We start from the raw sequence: 18,161 nt of genomic DNA, 5'->3' as shown, positions 1-18,161 counted from the left end.
GTGATCCATGGAGCCCAACTATGAAGTAAATATCAAGAGCTCGATAGGACTCCTATTAAATATAAGTATGCTTATTTTGAAGTAAGCAGGCATATAATTGGGGTATGTATATTTTTCCTGAAAATTTAAAGGGCTCTGAAATCAGTGGTGTATAGTTCCAAGCAGATAGCTACCTTTAGGATCAGACTATAATACACCAGCCTCATTTATTTTAGTCGGACTTCTTTAGGTGAATGTGTTTAGAGTATGTATAGGAAGCAAAAGGAGAGGCATTCAGGATCTACCTTATACCTCTTGGGGGAAGGGAGAAAGGAGGACTGTACAAACGTTAATCTGTATCCAAGAATTGTCATAAACCCATCAAATAATTGTAAGTCTTGGGCACGATCCACTGAAAATAAAGCATTGTTTTGAGTCCCTTGGGAGAAAATTGCATACCCCCATATAAATAAATGGGACACAAAAGTGTTTTGCTTTGGCTGGATCATGCCCCAAGGTTTCAACAGATCAATCAGTCCACTGTTTTGTTTTTGTTTAAACCCAGCAACTCAACAGAGAGAGAACATATTGGGGGCATTTTAATTAATATAATCGTTCAGGGCATGTAAAATTACACCGAAATAACTGGTAGAAAATAACAATTGACAGTTTTAGTCAAGAGCTAGTGACAGGTTTACTATGCATTAATCACAACGATGATGACATGCACATTAATGATGATGAGGGTGATAATCATAAATAAAACGTTTGGTACCCTAAAATCCTATGTCATCCCTTTCTGGATTGATTCCTATAGGCCACGGGTGGAGGGTGAGGAAATAGTGGGGTCTCCCGACGTGGTGCGGGAATCAGAAAGAGTGGTAAGATAGAAAGCCCCGCCGCGCTCCTCTTGCCAAGCTGCTTTTCCTTTAGTTAAAACAAGAAAGAGAAGACGTGGGCCTCCAGCGCTTAGTAGTGCGCATCCTTTCCACAAGAGAAAGAACTGCGGAGAACTGCTCATTCCTTAACCTATTTAAGCCATTTCTATCCGGCCTTTCCCTCGCAATCCTTTCAAAGCGTTTTACAATCCAGAAAGAAGGGCAAAATCCAAAACGGGGGCAAATCCACAACAAGGGCAAAGAAATTGAACGAATCGGTCAATCTTTTTAGCTTTCAGATTTATGTTTTACAAGACTTTCGATGGGGTGCGGGGAGGAGAATCCCCAGATCTTTACCTGGAGGTTTTAGATTGCAGTAAGAACCCCGCTGCCCTATGGGATTCAGTGGGGCTTAATTCTGCGTGGACATGGTTAGGATGGCGCTGCTAGTGGGTTTCCGAATTCTACATCGGGACCCTGGGAAGAGACTAGAACGGCCAGATCAAAATAGATAAGGTGGAAAAAGGCAATCTGCATAACAAGCAAGGGATTCCCCACTCCACCCCCAAGCAGAAACTCCCTCCCTTACGCAGCTAAATCCCAGCCACGCGGGATTTCCAAAATCCTTGCAACATAACCGATGATTTGCAATAACATTGCTATTGAATGAATGAAGGGAGTACAAACGAAATCCCACTTTCTTTTGGGAACGAGCCCGGCAGTGGGAATTCCCGGGGAGGTTGTAGGACTCCCTCGACGCCCCTGCACTGGGTGGAGGAAGCCGGTTTCAAGCGCCTTTCCATCGTTCCTCTTTGAGTCTCTGGGCCGCTTGTCAGCGGGTAACAGTCGATGCCATCGGGGATCGGGCGCTGTTTTGCGGATGGAGGAGCCAAGGAGACCCGAGAGGTGCATTTGTTTGGGGGCGTGTCTCCCTCACCCAGTTTGCTCGGCCATCGGTGTGGGGAGAAGCCCACAAGTTCCCGTCGGGGGTCCAAGGGCGACTCCGCTGTCGCCGCCCCCGCGGACCGGTCTTCAGGTCTTCCTACACACCTTGATCCTTCCACGTCTCTACAACCCCCTTCCCCAGTTTCAAGGCGGATTGTATGGCTGAATGTGTGATGCCCTGGCTCAGCCAAAGTGATGCCTCCATCCCACCCCCTCCACACAGCACCCGGCTTAATTCTACCGAATTCAAGCAGGGAAAGACATTGCTTCTCGGGGAAGATACGCATATGTTCTGGCCGGCTGGATTCCGGCAGCGGATCAGCCACTTCTTCCCTTCCCTTTCTGGAGCCATTGGCTAAAAATGCTCTTCGACGGAGCATCCAAAGTACGCGACAGGCGCTTTGGAAGGACACCAGCTCCTCCGGTTCGCTCTACCAGCGGCAAATGACCGGGAGGTTCCGTCTGAGTCCCAGGAGGTGTCTTCGGGTTCCCATCCCCGCCGCTCTCAGGCTTGGGGGCCCCGACGGCTTACCGTGTCCCCCTTGCTCGGCTGCCCCAGGCCCGTGGTTCTCTGTCCTGCATGACTCTTTCCCGCAATATCCGCCGGCAAGTTTTTGCGCGCCCTCCTCCAATTCGAAGCGTGAAATCGGGCCGTTGGATTCGAGGCGCGCGTTAATTGTTTCTGCTCAGCGGTACGCCTGATTCTCTCTGCAAAGTCAATCCCGTTGGAAATGGGATTTCATGCTGTTTTCCTGGCCCGGTAATTGATCTCCCGAGCGCTGCTAAGTGGAGAGATTTCAGACAAATCGAGCTGTCTAAAGTTGCTAAAGTCGATTCGATTTGAGCCCCACGAGGGTCTCTGCGGCGGAAGGGGGGTGGGCAGACGGGAGAAGGGGCAAGAGACCTATGGAGTTCGGGTCAAACTCCGGTATTTCGCCCCCCCCCCCGTGATACTCAAACTCTCGTTCAGTTTCCCAAGATTCCCCCCTAAAAACCCGACGGTATAGGCAACATGCCCAAGTTAACGGAGGGAGCAGTAGGTGAGGGTTAGAAAAGACGTTTCTAAGTCTGGGCTTTTGCAGGCAGAAGGGCAAAGAGCAGTCGTTTAGGGAGGACTCCAACTCCCATCAGCCCCAGCCAGCACGACCTGCGGAGCTTTGGTCCAGAGTCTAGAGGACCACAGGCTTTTAGATCATTGCCGTTGGAAAAGGCTCCCCCTTTGATCTTGACGGGCGTGAAAACAGGCTATCCGGTATTCGTACCGTTCTCAAACGTAGGACGGTGATCGTTTGGGAGGCAGTGTTGTACAGTGGTTAGAGTGCTAGCTAGAACCTGAGAGACCTGGGTTCAAACCCCCATTTGGTCATGAAGCTCACCTTGGGTCAGTCACTGCCTTTCTTCCTAACCTACCTCACAGGGTTGTTGTGGGGATTAAATAAGGAGGGGAAGAAGAACCACGTAAGTCGCCTTGAGCTCCTTGGAGAAAAAAAAAGGGGGGTATAAATGCAATAAAATGAAGTTTTACTGAAGGAATGTGCCAAGGGGGTTTGTTACCCTGTCTTGTATTTGTTCACTCCCTTGCGTCAAGGACAGCAGGCTACCTTCCAGGAATCCGGTGCCCTGCGGCTACACAAGGGGCACGGATTTCCCCTGGCAGTTCCTGGGAATGTAAACGCAGCGGGATGAGGCTAGTTCACACACGGTAGTGCCTATTCCTCCTCTTCACATCGCACCAAACGCGGCGCTTTACCGCGGAGTCTTTAACGTGTCATCACCTAGACGGGGCCAGCCTCAGGCAGCTGAAACTGGGTGTCATGGAAGGGCAGCAAATTTAACTGACTTAAGGATAATTGTATCTCTGCTGCCAGGGAAACGGAAAGGTACAGTGGTACCTCAGGTTAAGTACTTAATTCGTTCCGGAGGTCCGTTCTTAACCTGAAACTGTTCTTAACCTGAAGCACCACTTTAGCTAATGGGGCCTCCCGCTGCTGCCGCGCCGCCGGAGCATGGTTTCTGTTCTCATCCTGAAGCAAAGTTCTTAACCCGAGGTACTATTTCTGGATTAGTGGAGTCCGTAACCTGAAGCGTATGTAACCCGAGGTACCACTGTATTTCTGTCCAGGATGCCCAAATTACTTGGCTGGCCTGGCTGTACGTGTGTGCTATTTTGCTGTTTGGCGTAGGGCAGCGAGGTGTCTTCTTGCGCGGTCCTTGTGAACAGAGAAATCAAGAGATGGCGTTTCCTGCCAGTCACCTGCTCTTTGGGGATTTTCTTTTTCGACCAATCTAAATTGTGCCCCCCGCCTTTTAAAAATGTGGCTGGCCAAGGCCAGAGTGTTTTGGTTAGAGCAGCATTGTTTGACGGGTCTTCCCTTCCCTTCCTAGCCCTGCAGAAAGGGCGCTCCGAAGGATGCACCGGAATGCTAATCATTCCAAGTTTATGCTCTAAATGGCAACGCATCGGGCTTTCGGCCGCCAGGAGGCGCTCGTTGAACATCCTCAAGCTCTTGGTTGCCGTCAGTTTGGTACTAAAAGGCCTTCGGAAAGCCAGAGGCTCCGTGCAGTGCGCCCCCTGCCGGCTAGTTCTCTTGGCAATGTCTGCTTTCGGCGAGGATTCCATTAAGAATGGATGGAGCGAGGGCACCGCTGCGGGTGCGACAAAGGGAGGTATTTGGGAAAAAGAACTTCGCTCCTTGCTATCCTTTCCTTTCACCTCGAACAATGGCTGAAAAGATTCAGCTTAGATACATCAGCCTGCGCGCTGGCAACCTTTGCTGCCCCACCCACTGGGGATTTTGCCTGACTATAAACTCGGTGGAAATGCCCTTATGCGGGATCTTATGATTCCAGCGAGGGGTTAGGCTGGGAATTCAGGATTCTGCTTTCCAGGGTTTTCCTGGAGACTCCAGCCTCATTTGCAAAGCAGCCAACGTCAGCACTTCGTCCCTCTGCTAAACATCTGTCCATGCGAAAATACGTTTTTAAAAAACAAAACAAAACCCAGGTTTCCAGACACCCACTCCACCCTCGATATTTATGTCTGCAACATCTCATTTGGAAATGCCATCGACTCAGTTTGCAACATCCCATTATAGGGGGTTAAATCCCGACTTCCCAATTTGCAGTTTATTATTATTTTTATATATTCCTCTACTTAGAGGTTTTGGCCTTGGAGCATGTGTTACCAGTTAGAGAAATATCAAAATAATGAATGACAAATTCCGAATTCTGAGGCCATGAATCACAAACTGGAGAGTCCAGACTGAGTAAACGAGGGCCATGGTGATTCCTCACGGATCACCCAAGCAAATACATTTCATATAGGAATTATAAAACTTCAGTCCTATACCCGCCTGCCCATTGAGCTCAATGGGACTTCTGATTAGATACGTCTAGACTAGCATTGCACTGTAATTATTCCCCCTCCCATAACAGTGTCATAAAAATGGATAAGAGAGACTTTGTTCATCCTCAAGTTGTTCAAAAGCACCCCGTTAACGCCGTTCCTCATGGAAAGCAAAAACAAAAAATGAATTTTAAAAAATCAAACAAACAAAACCCTAGGAAAGCACCTAAAAATCATGACACGAAGGAAGCACGAATTTTTCTGGATTCCCCAGCTGGATAAAATATAGGAAGCCAAGACTGGTCAGGCATGAACGGTGAATTCACCAGGAGCTTTTTAAAAACAAAAAATATGTATTCATTAATGGCCTGAAAAAGGAAGTAAGAATGTGACAAGATTTGCAGGTTATCAGGTCATTTAAAGCAGCTAAATCTAAAGCAGACTGAGGCGGTGGTCTTATCTGGTACCTGGAAGTAAGTCCCGTTGACATCAGTGGTGCTTACTTCTGAGTAGACACGCGTGGGCTTGCACTGCAAAGACCAGCCGCCCTCGGTGCTAAGGAACGCAAGCAACGAAACAGCAGATGGGATTTAATGCTACTTGGGAGGAGGAGAGATGGCCAATGAACATAATAAAATCTAAAAATGAAGGCAAGGCGTCGTTGATTTCAGTAGGTTTTACACAAGGTCTTGAGGGTTCGGGAAGCAATTGCACTTATGCAGAGCCAGCTTCGTACACCCTGTGAGTATTTCATCCAGCATTTCATCCCAGTCCTAAAAAAATAATCATCTTGTTTTTCTTCCTATGGAAAATGTGCTTAGGATTGCAGTCCCCTCCACTGTGTTGGGAGGTAAGTGGGACTTAGCGCCTAGCGCACCTTTGTTCCCCAACAAGTGTAATGGGAACCTGACTGAGGTGGCAGATGAGAGCCCCGCTGAAAACAGTTGCACTTCCTTCTGAATAAACTCGTGGCCACAATCGCCCCTTGAAACGACAACAGCCAGGAGCCACCATTCTGGGGAGATCCGTCGAAATGTCGGTCCAAGAGACTGTAGCTCCCCAGCCCAAAGAATAAACATCACGTTAGACTTCCGAGCGCGGGTAGTGCGTTAAGTCTACTGCAGCGGAAACAACAAAGAGCCCTGTCCTTTCCTTGAAGAGGACAAGACTTGAGAGTGGCATTTGCTTTCCTGAGCGTCACTTCGTCGGATGCGCGACGGCCGGGTTATCTAATGTACAATGGGTCTTTCTTAGTGCAGAAGAGCAAAGGGGCCGTTGAAAAGAAGATCACCTTCATACTATTACGCCTCGAGCCCTGAATAGTATATTTCTGCTCTCCCAGTTGATTTTAAGGCGGTAAAGAGAAGCTCAATCAGAATTATTTGGTCACAAGCAAAGGTTTAAACACTTCATCTTTGAAAAAAAAAGAAGAGAACAAAGGAAAGATGTGTCTGAACCGCACAAAACCAGGAATACCTGAAAAGAAACTGCCCCATTTATATCCGAAGGCATCAAGCGTGAAACAGATCTGATCGTTGCTTCTCGCAAGGCCCAGTTTTAGACTATGGAAACTTGAGCTATTAGGCACCCCTTGCCTTAAACATTAGAGTCTCTCAAGGGAACGTTTGCTGATAATTCCTATGTTAAATGTATGTATTTATATTACAGGGCATCAGGCTTACAGGACGTAAAACAGTGGTTCAGGCAGCGTACAGGCCATATATTAAAAACCCATTCTGCAAGAGTCCTGGGGATCCTGTAGTTTATCCCCCCACCCACGGAGCTACAGTTCCCAGCACCCTTGGCAAACTACAGTTCGCATGGTTCTTTAAAAGAGAGTTTCCCAGGTGAGCCGTGCCATGAAAGGAACCACTTTTTAATTTTTCTTTGGGTCTGATGCGTAGCATTTCTGATACTGCTTACATTTACAGAGGCCAGCCGTGATGGGAATACCCCCCTCCTCTCACCGCCCCCTCCTTTGAAAGCGCTTCCTGGCGCATCTGGCTCTGGACACTGTCAAAGACAGGCTACTGGGCTCGATGACCCCCTCAGGCTACTGTTGTGAATTTGGAAAGTTCTTCAGTAGTGTCAACTTGAGCATAAATACTCGTGAACGAGGAGAGGAAATTGTCCATGTCCACCGTTATTTTCTTGCAAACCAAGGGCCCAGCCTAAGTCCCCCCCCCCTCCACCGCCCCAAGATCTAATCTATTTCTCCGGTAGTCTTTTGTCAGCGCCAGGACTAAGTTCTTCCATCTTCGTGATTCCAAACAGCAATTTTACGCAGCACATCTACCATCCTGAACCTTTTAAAGCTCAAAGCCGTTTTCCCCAACCCCAAGTCCAACTGGGCATCTCCGAAGGCAGAGTTGCACCCACAGCTCGCACATCCCGAGAGCATGTTCGCACAAGCAGGACTTGGATCATTTGGAGACATTCTGATTTCATGAGAAGGTCGCTCTCCTGAGATCAAGGACAAGTTGTCCATCAGTGGATATTTCTGCGGTGGGATAAAGGCGATACAAAAACCGCGCGCGGGTTTTTCTCAAAAGCTTTATGGGGCCGCGATCTTACACACACTTACTTGGGAGTGTAAGCCTCAAGGGGCTCACTTCCAAATTAGGAGGCGCAGAATCCGGCACGGCTGGGGTGAGATCCGAAACTCTCGGAGATTTCATTCACAACCAGCGAATCTTACGACTTAAATAAAAACCCTCTGCAGTGTAAAACAACAGCAACTATTATTTCCAGCGTGCACACACAAGGACAGTTCTCCTAGTGAACACCGGGAAAGTGCAAAGAGCCAGTTGGACACACCATCTGGGAGCTCTTCGCATACCAACGAAACCCAGAGGAGGACTGAGGCTAACCCTCCCCTATAAATGTTTAAAACTAGGCTTGGAGATCGCTCGCAGGGCTCCAATCTATCGAGGTCCGCAAGGCTGACTACAGAAGAAATGTGACGGACTTCACCGAGAAACAGCAACTCCCGGGAGGCAATAATTCGAGCCGGTCTCCTTGCCAAACCGACCTGGCCTTTTGCTCTCCCACTAAGACAACTGAAGAGTTTGAGGGCGGATGGGCTGTGTGTGTTTGTGTTCTGCATCCCTTTTGTTCTATCCGGGTTTTCCTTTCCAGGAAAGGAACGCGACTCAGACATAAAGAAGGATTGCATTGCTTAAATGGGTTACTCTGCTTAAAATATATATTCCCGCACTCTGGGACTAAGCACTTCCAAGCCGGGACAAATCCTGTGGCGCGCGGTCCCGGGCGACCGGGATCAGCTCTTGGCCAAATGCTCGAGCAATATGCATTTCTTTGGCAGTAAAGTCGCCCTTTCTGGACTCGGTTTCCACCGCAGCGCGAAGCACGAGATCGCAGTCCTGCAACCTCGGGCACGTTTACTCGCAAGTCACTTCGGCGGTGCAGAAACAGGGCGCGAAAACAACCCAAGTGAAGACGCCGCGCGTAGTTTGAGAGAGAGGGGGGAGAGAAAGACCCTTCAGTCAAAGAGGGGTTTCAGCTGGATTAATAAATGGCCCTGCGACACCCCTTCTCTCTTAGCCCCCCACCCCGCAAATGCAAAAAAACTCCGATTCAAAGGGAAGCGCCTCCCGCCTGCCCTCTGGCTCATCCCTAAGCAAACGGTTTGAGAACCTGTCTCTCTCCCTCCCACAGTCCCTCGCCCATTAGCCCCGGCCAGCGTGTCTAGCGGTAAGGAGCAGATGGAGTTGGAGTCCTACAACCTGTGGAGGGTCACAGGATCCCCGGTCCGTTGCGGGGTGGGTGGGGGAGATTCCCTTGGCCGGGGTAAGGCCCCTCCACCGAAAACGTAGCAGAAGGGAGCGAGATCTCTTCTCCCGTCGGGGAGATGCCGCGTTACCCATAGAGGAAAACCAGCCTCCCGGGAACGACTCGCCCGCGCTGCGTCCGGACTCGGATTCTTTCCCCTTTTTCCCTCCCGGGAGCGCCGGGACTTCCTCCTTTCGTCCTCTCCAGTCTCAGCACCGAAGGCAGAGGCTGACAGTGGGGTAGGGTGGGGTGGAGATGGGCACCCATGCTCCCCTCCAGCCCCCAGATTTTTGACTGTCCAGAGCCAAAGGCCGGCGGAAAAGATTGTGTGAACGGAGAGACAGACCCCTGCTCACCTACCCATCTCTCGGGCTACTCTTGCGCGCGGTTTCCGCGTCGGGGCTGGGGAGAGACGAGGCAACGACGGTCGGGGGGTTCCCGTTATTCGCCTCCGGTTGGGGCTGCTCTTGCCAAGCCACCTTTTTGTAGCGAGACTGTTAGCAGCGGCGGCGGCGGCGACGGGAGGCCTCCTACCCGGCAGTTGGAGAGAAGGAAGCCCGGTGCGCGCGCGGAGGGGGGGAGGCCAATCCCCTCCTCATCTCCCCCTTCCCCCTCCCTCCGGATGCGCGCAGGCCCCCTCCGGGAGCCGGCCTGGCCCCTCGGGGAACCCGTGCCGAGAGGGTTAACCCCGGAGCGACTCCCCTTTACCTTTGCGAGAGCGAAAATGTCCGCAGGCGGCGGCTCTTCCAGGGGCGGCGCTGGCGAACAAGGCGTCTTGGCACCGGCCCCGGGGAAGGCTGGTCAGGGGCGTGAGCTCCCCTCTCCCACCAGCACCAAAACATTGGGGGGCAGGGGGAAAAAGGCAGCTTCGCCCCCACGCTTTGCACTCCGGACAATTAGCCGCCCGCGACTGGCTGTGCCCGGCGCGGGACTTAATTCGGGGAGCCCCCCTCGGCCTCGGCCCAGCATGCCCTGCCCCAGCGCTGGCCCTCCCGGCTTCCTGGCCCTCTTGGCCCCTGGACTAGCGCTGCTGGCTCACCTCTCGCTCCCCTCGCAGGCCGGGGTGAGGCGCCTTCCCGCCGGGACTGGCCCGCAGGGCGCCCCGGGCCGGACGCTCATCCTCCTGGACGTGAGCGCCAGGAGCCCCCTCCGCGTCACCAGCGAGAACTTCCTCTCGCTGCAGCTGGATCCCTCCATCCTCCACGACGGCTGGCTGGACTTCCTCAGGTAAGGAGGGGCGGCAGCGGCTCCCCGGCCTTCCCCACCCCACGGGCTCGCTCCCCTCCTGCCAGCCCGCCTCGGCGCCCCCCTCCGCCCTGCCGCGCGCTACCCCAGCGCGCCCTTTGCGCTCCGCGCGTCCCCCCTCCACGGCCTCGCCGAGCCGCGGTTGGGACGCGAGGAGGAGGCCGGGCCATGGTTCCTATTAAGATGCACATGTTTGCAATGGAGAAAGCATCTCGGAAAGGCTGGCTGGAGGGGGGGGGGAGAGAAATGCTGCCGCTTGCCTTAGCCCCACCGCCCGCGCCCGGTTCTGGAGCGGGTTTCAGCCCCGAGAGGGCGAATCTGAAGCTGATAACCGTCGATGTCCCAGGGGGCGGTCACTCCAGGGCTTCTTGGGTCAGGAGAACCGCTCCCCTACGCGACTAACGGGGCCCTGATGGGAGAGAGTTCGAGGGAATCCCCCCAGAGCCCGCGCCGATGCCCAAGAGGCTTGCCCTCCAGCCGGTCCGCGAGGAAAGGGAGAGGGGCGTCCCAGGGTCGCGTCGCTGCCCGTCGGGAGAGCGCAAGCTCCAGGTCTCCTTTCTCAGCCGCATCTCTCCCGGCTGCCTCCGGAGGGCTGGAGAAGATGCCCCGTCGTCCCGCTGGGCGGTCTTCCGTGGGGCGAAGGGTGGCTTTCCGGCCCCTTGGCGACGGCAGCCGGTGCGGGAGCGCAGCCCTCCTTTGCTTCTCCGGGCAGCCTCCTCTTTCTCTTCCGGGCCTTTGACGGCCTGACGGGCTAGCGGCGCCCTCGGTGTGCACCGGGGGAGGCGCGATGGCGGTGCTCCGAGCGCGGCTTGCCTCTCCGGTCGGGCCCTGGGCTGCGCAGGATCCGTCCTCTCTCACGCAGCTCCTTGTCCGCGCAGCTCCCGGCGTCTGGTGACCCTGGCCCGTGGCCTGGCGCCCGCCTTCCTCCGCTTCGCCGGCAAGAGGACCGACTTCTTGCAGTTCCAGAACGTGAAGAACCCGGCCAAGAGCCGAGGCGGACCCGGACCCGACTACTACCTCAAGAACTACGAGGACGGTGAGGCTGCGGAAGCGCAGGCAGGGGCCAAGCAGGGGAGAGGGCTGCGGCGGGGAAAGAGGGGCGATCCCGCTATTCCCTGGACGGGACGGACATGGGGGGATGCGATCCTAGAGACGGAGGAAGGGTACTCACTCTGCAGACCCCGGCAAAACCTTCCATTATCAGTGATTGGGCGATGGGGAGGAGAGGCAGGCTCTTCTTATGGGGCAAAGGAGGCTTATCACTTCGAGCTAGTGATAAGGATAAGGAGATGGCCCTTATTGAACTGGGGCCAAAGTAAGTTCTCTGCTTATTAGGGTCTTTTTGCTGCCAGCAATGGCTGAGCCCATGCAGGTGACTTTAAAACAACTCACACATTTACACCTGACTTGTGATTAAAAGGCCTCCTGCGCTGCTTGGCAGGATGGTAAAGATGCCTAAGGCTCCCAAGCAGGGTGGCAGCGAGGGTCAGATAATTTGGTCCCTGGTATCTTATGCAAGAAGCAGTTCAGGTGGTGATGGGCTGCTACCCCAGACCCAAACAATACCTTCCTTGCAGATGTGCACCTGCTTCTGTGCCAGCATGTTTGGAGTGGTGCTCCAGAGAGTGTTGAGGACCTCAAGGGATGGTTGCATGACACAGCCTGGCATTTGTGATGGTGCATTGGGAAGGCTTGTGCCAGACAGAAATCATTAATCCTTTTGCTCTGTGTGTATTTTGCAAGAGAGCTAAAAGTGGTTGCTAAACTGTGTCCACAGGTTGTATTTCACTAAGCTTTACTCATAATAGACTCCTTGAAATTGATGGACATCAATTAACACATGACTAACGTAGGTGTGTTAATTTTAATGGGTCTACTCTGTGTAAAGGTTAGTTGAATGTCACCCTATAGGTCCACGTGTGAGAAGAGCAATTTGGTATTCAACTGGTGGTTCAGGACCCACATTAGGTTGCATCCTGATTTATGGTAAATACATAGTTTTTTTGGGTGTGTGTTTTTTAAGGGTCACCAAATTCATGTTTGGGTAAAAGATGGGCTGAGGGTCTGAAAAATTTGAAGACTAGGGGGAAAGGCAGAGGAGAAGATTCCACCTGTAAGAATGCAGAAGTAGCTTTGCTGAATCAGACCAGACACCCATCTAATCCCCACACTCTCCACAGCAGTAGTTGCAAGGCAGGGAGGAGAAAACCACCCCCTCTTGTTTACCTGGTAATTGGAGATACATTGCCAGTAAAGAGGAACGTTTGGTTTTTAATCTAGCATGGCCAATGAAATCATCTTTACCCGTGAACTGGCTTAATTCACTTTTAACAGTGGACTCCTACCTATATTTACCCAGAAGTTCCACTTGGTTCCGTGGTGCTTACTCTCAGATAAGCGGGTCTAGGACTGCAGCCTAAAGTGGTTGCTATCAATTATGCTATCAATTATGCCATTTACCTGTCCTCTGCTTACTGCCAGTTGTTACACCAGGCACAACTGGTGGGCAAAACTAAAAGCAAAATACATGGAAGTACAAATTACACTTTGTGAGTGTGTGATTTAGGCAGAAATCCAGAATATGCAAATATCAAGATAAAAATTGGAAAGTAATAATCTAAACAAAAACCTCATGGTTACCGTGCAACAAAGGTTGGTCATACAAAGTGAAGACATGGTGTCTCAAAATCTACCAGAATCCACAACCCTCCAAAATCTACCCCTCGGACATGGTGGGGCAAACTCTCCACAGGGATTTCTTTATATTTAGACCATTTCATAATTAATTGTATATTTAACTTTTCTTCTACTGTGGGATTGTGGCTGGATCAATCTTTGACAAAACACTTTGAGTTTAGGAGATTTAACATACAAAGAAGTAAACAGTGCATCTTTCCCCAGGAACACAGGCAATTTCAATGGATTAGTCAGCTTGTTGAGAGAGACATAGAATAGTGTAGGACACAGTAACCCAAGGAAACAAGGGTAGATGGAGATGCTTCCTTGCCTGATCCTTCCCTGCCACCCATGGTATAGTTGGTGCTGTGATTTGTGCACTGATCTCTCCCACCTTTATCCTCTGGCTGAGATTACGATATTCCCTCATCCTTCATTTTTATCTTGGAGATTGCAGGGTACTTTACCTTGGAGGCACCCGCGCAAAGGGGTAGAGGGCACAAAAATATTGGGGAGAGTGTGGAAGGGGCAAAGTGCATTTTGGGATGGGGAGAGCTTTGTCCCACATGCTATATTTCTTAAAGAAAAAATATGGTATATTTCATATACATTCAGGTTGTCATCAACGTCTTTTCTCTGATGTGAGTCCGTTGATTTTGATGGAGTTTAGTTTTCCTGTAAGCGTGCTTGGGGACTGCAGCCTTATTTTAATTTCTAGTGTATGATCCAGTTACAATTTGTATGTAAAAAGTGCATTTTCTTCAAGCAGCTGTTGGACTCTACCAATGAGGTGGTGCGAGGCTAAGCTGCTTGTTTCCCCTCCCTGGTGATACCTATAGTACTTAAAGGCAGAAAATCTGAACTGCGCACGTATCCCACCTTTAAAGGACATTATTTCCCCCAAAGAGTCCTGGGAACTTTAGTTTATCCTACACAGAACAACAGTTCCCAGCATCTTTAACAAACTACAGTTCCCAGGATTCTTTGTGGGAGATAATGTGCTTTAAATGTATGATGAATATGCATCCTTTGGTTTTTAACGCCTGGTGGTTTTCAAGAACCTGCAACCAGTCTGGGCAAATGGAATGCATGCCAGCATTTCTGGTGAAGCTGAGTATTTCCGGTGAAGATGAGCAACACAGTAAGGGGCAGGCTTGGGCCTGTCTGATGCTAGAAAGGCCTGGCTCCATGTTACAAGACTCTGCTCTTTCTCTTAGCAGGAGTCTGCCCATGGCTTCCTTCCTCACCACTCCTTTGCCACTTCTTGAACTCAATAATTCAAGCTGTGTGTGTGTGTGTGTGTGTGAGAGAGAGAGAGAGAGAGAGAGAGAGAGAGAGAGATCCTCTGCCACCACTACCAACTTAGAAGTGGTATATGAATACTAAGGGCTATGCATTAGATCAGTAATTCTTACAGAAACCATATACAGCAGACACACAACTACAGCAGGTCCTGCTCATTTTGTTAGCTGAACTGAATTTATAACTGGATCAGAAATGAAGGAGAACATTCACACAACACCTCTAGACACCTCCTTTTACAGCACACATTTTCTCTCCTTTACTTACTCAGCTCAGGGTGCTTCTGCTCCACTTCCTGACAATTTGGGAAAAATATCAGTCTCTACTTCTTTCTCCCTGTTTCAGGGGTGAACCTTGGGAGTGAGGAAAGACACAGGGCATTTTCTTAACAGTAGTAAACTTCTTGCTCAATACTTTAGTACCTGCTTAGAGTCAAACTTCATGTCTGTAGCTGAAATAAATGCTGGTAAACACATAGGGCTGAAAAGGTTTTCCATGAATGCCCAGTTTTCTCAGTTAACCTTTGGCTTGTTAGAAGCAGCTTTTCTAGCAAAGTATATTTGCTTATTATCATTTAACCATTGATCTTACTCTCAAATTTTCCACCCCATTTGTAAACTGAGCTGAAATCCCATAATGTTTGTAAAGTTTGACTTGCTGCCACAAAAAAGACTACACTGGAGTAGTGCCACAATGGTAACATAAGGTCTGCCCTCACACATTTTTCTAGTGCTGCAATCCTGTAAATACTTAATTTAGGAACAAGCCCCAAGAAGAACACAGTTGTACAGGATTGGACTGCAAAGTCTAAGTGGTTGAGTTTATTATTTCACAAGCCGAAATCGTTATATGAACATTATGTCCCTTTTCTAAATACTGATTTCAACTTAACTTCTTCCTTCTAAACAATATATGTAGAATGGCCATTTTTCTTGGGATTTATTATTTTCAGCAGGGCTGAAAGCTGCAATGACTAATTGCTAATTAAGCAATTAAATCAGAACACTCCCCATCAAAGGGAATTCCTGGCAGCTGAAGACTTTGATGTAAACCATCCATGTGCCCTTCTTGACTTAGGAATGTTGTAATGATCACCCTAACAATAAATTAATAGTATGTAATATTTGGATAGGAGTATTATCTTGAAATACACTCAAAAGTACATCTGCCTGTAATATTTATTTACATACATTGCTCTGGGAATTAACTTTCTTATTTTTGAAAAACAGTAATTTGTTTTAATATTTCTATTCATCAAAGTTTTTTAAGCCTTCCTTCTTGCCTAGACAGATGACCTGGTTGAAGCCTCTGCAACTTCCCATATGTTTTGGGCTCCGTTTTCCTCACTGCTAGCCAGAAGATCCAGTGATAAGGGATTATGCCAGCTGCAATTCAGAATATCTGAAAGGCACCAGGCTGAGGAAGGCTGGTCTAGACTTCTGTTGCACAAGTACTGAGATTTGGTGTGTGGACATTTTGGCTCACACTCTTCATTGCTGTGATACACTGGCTTGCACTGTACAAGATGACATGCTAACTCTGGATTAATTAGTGAAGGGTAAATACAATCTCTGGGTGTGAACTCACAGTTTATTTAAAATTGGAGGTATCTAGGGGATGTATTGACATATTCAGGTTATAACTACTCAGTTTAAAGCCACAATCCTATGCAAACTTAGGAAATGTAAGAAGCTACCTTAGTTTACATCAGACCATTAGTCCACCTAGCTGATAATTTCTGGTCCCCAACCTTTTTTGAGCTCTGGGGCACATTTGCAAAATCTAAGCAACTATTGCAGACACTGCAAAACAACTTTCACAGAAGAACTGCAGATGCTTAGAACACACCCAACCCTGACCAAAAACCCGGCCTAACACCTACATGCTCCAAAACAAAGAAGACCAAAAAAAAGCAGCTAAGTCCCACAAACACTGACAATAAAAAGGCAAAAAACCAACTAATCCAACTCTCAATTAAAAAACTACACAAATTAGAACCTTGGAGAGGCAGGGAAACCTTAGTGCATGCCCAAGTGAGTGTCTGAGGATGCCACAGTGCCCACAAGCACCGTATAGGGGACCCCAGACCCACAACGATTAGCAGTGGCTCTGTATCATATCAGGCAGGAATCTGTCCCAGCCCTATTTGGAGATGCTGGGGAATTTAACTCTTTTCCTTTCCCACTGAGCTATAGCCTCTTCCTTACATGGGAATAAGCTTCATTCAGTAACAGTGGTATTTACTTCCAAGTAAACATCTACAGAAGGGATGGGACCCCTGTTTGAGCCCCACACTGGGCAAAAAGATTCCTGCATTTCAGGAAGTTAGACAAGGTGACCCTTGTGGTCTCTTTCAACTCTATGATTCTACTTTATAATGTGATCATGAGACATCCAGAAAGTATAAAACAATGCAGCTACATAAGAACATGAATCATTCCCAAAATATAATACTGATTGTCCCTGAATCTTCCTGCCACATTTGCCATCCTCCCCTGCAACTCCAGTGTGGCCTGTCACACCCTTTGAGAACCACTGCCTTAAAGGAACAACATAATCCACACTTGCCGATTCTCAGTATAAACCAAAAAATGCATCACTAGAATCTAAATTTAGAGATGCAACTGTATATCATTTTAAGTTCATAGACTTTTAGGATGAGTGTCCTTTTAACAGAGACTATGCAAGAGTTGGTTTGTGAACTGCACCTTTGGTATTAAGATGATAACCTCTGGTCTGGAGAAAAACAAATGAGGAATCAGACTTTAAATTCCAAAGGAAAGTAACAAGATCCACGTGCGTGCACACACACCCCTTTCAGCCTTTCTTTGGCTGCATGACCCAGGAGGCTGTTAGCTGAAGATTTTCCATAAGTCATTACGGAGGAAGCCAATTAATCCCAGACAGACCTCAGCGGGTAGGTTGGCAACAGAGAGGATGTCTCATAGAGATCTTGTCTGCCTGGACAAGAGGCTTCTAACCCCAGTTCCTTTCTTTCCTCCTATGGCTTCTTTTTGATGCAGATACCTCAGTCAGAAGGGGTGATACAAACCTGAGATTCTCTTTGCAGGCACGGATTAAGTGCCTCTCCCCCCCCCCCCGCATCCTGCTTCACATATACGTACTTCTGCCTGCTCCCTCTCTCCTTCCCACCCAAACTTGCTTTGTTGAGGCCACTGCAGTTTAAAAGCTAAAGGAGAAACTTCTCATCGGTAGCATAAAACTTCTCTGACCAAGAGCTGTGGTTGGTTCACACTAAACATTTGCAGAAATAAGTGTTCGCTCAGCCCAAAGGTCAATATTTCAACAAGTTGTGGTAGGGAACTTACACTTATTAAATGTCTTCGCCCAGGTTTCTTTGCTGTTGAGTGACTGCGGCCTTTTGTTTCTTCCATTTTTCCCTCCTGGCAATAAAGTTGAAATGTAGCAGCCCTTCAAAATGAAGTTTCTCATAGAAGTTGTAACCACAGGTCTTAACTTTTCATCACTTAAATGTGGAACAGAACCATTGCAAATGGGGGAAGGAGGGAGGGGACACATGTGGTGTGTATCAGAGATCAGTGTAAATCAGAAAGGTGTGGTGAGGGGGATTTCCTGCCCACGGGCCCAGTGTTCTTACTGGCTCCCCTGCACAGGCTCTTGGAATTGCAGACAGGACCTTCTTCCCACAGAGTGTTACAGAGAACCATTCTTTTTTGTGGGCGAGGGGAGGCAAAGATCCTTGCAACACCCTCAAGACAAATTGGCTGGCCATGGCATGGATGCATGTGACGAGGAGATCCGTATTTGCAACAACATCTGACCTAACGTACAGACTGTGTTCTGCAAACATGGGTCTTGCTGGCTGCTCTGGAAATGCCTTCTGCTTCCCTTCAGATAATAGTGGAAATGTATGAAGGGGAAATGCACACCTTCCCTTCTGTACAATGCTTTGCATTGTCCTGGCCACTATTGCAAATACTTCTGCACCTTCAGATCAATCATTGTTAAACCATGTC

The 18,161-nt window shown here is 49.2% G+C and overlaps 1 protein-coding gene across 1 annotated transcript in view; it reads left to right on the top strand.

Moving 5' to 3' along the window:
• Window positions 1–9,460: 9,460 nt before the first annotated feature.
• HPSE2 (heparanase 2 (inactive)) overlaps window positions 9,461–18,161 on the top strand; it is a 109,125-nt gene continuing 100,424 nt past the window's right edge. Inside the window, exons 1-2 of the mRNA XM_083505794.1 lie at window positions 9,461–10,167; window positions 11,064–11,221. Of these exons, the coding sequence (XP_083361920.1) occupies window positions 9,563–10,167; window positions 11,064–11,221 (763 nt within the window). The 5' untranslated portion in view covers window positions 9,461–9,562. The remainder of the gene's footprint in view (window positions 10,168–11,063; window positions 11,222–18,161) is intronic.

The sequence above is a fragment of the Podarcis liolepis genome (assembly GCF_965112155.1).
Source record: "Podarcis liolepis genome assembly, chromosome: 5".
Taxonomy (NCBI): domain Eukaryota; kingdom Metazoa; phylum Chordata; class Lepidosauria; order Squamata; family Lacertidae; genus Podarcis; species Podarcis liolepis.
This window is presented reverse-complemented; position numbering and strand designations above follow the sequence as displayed.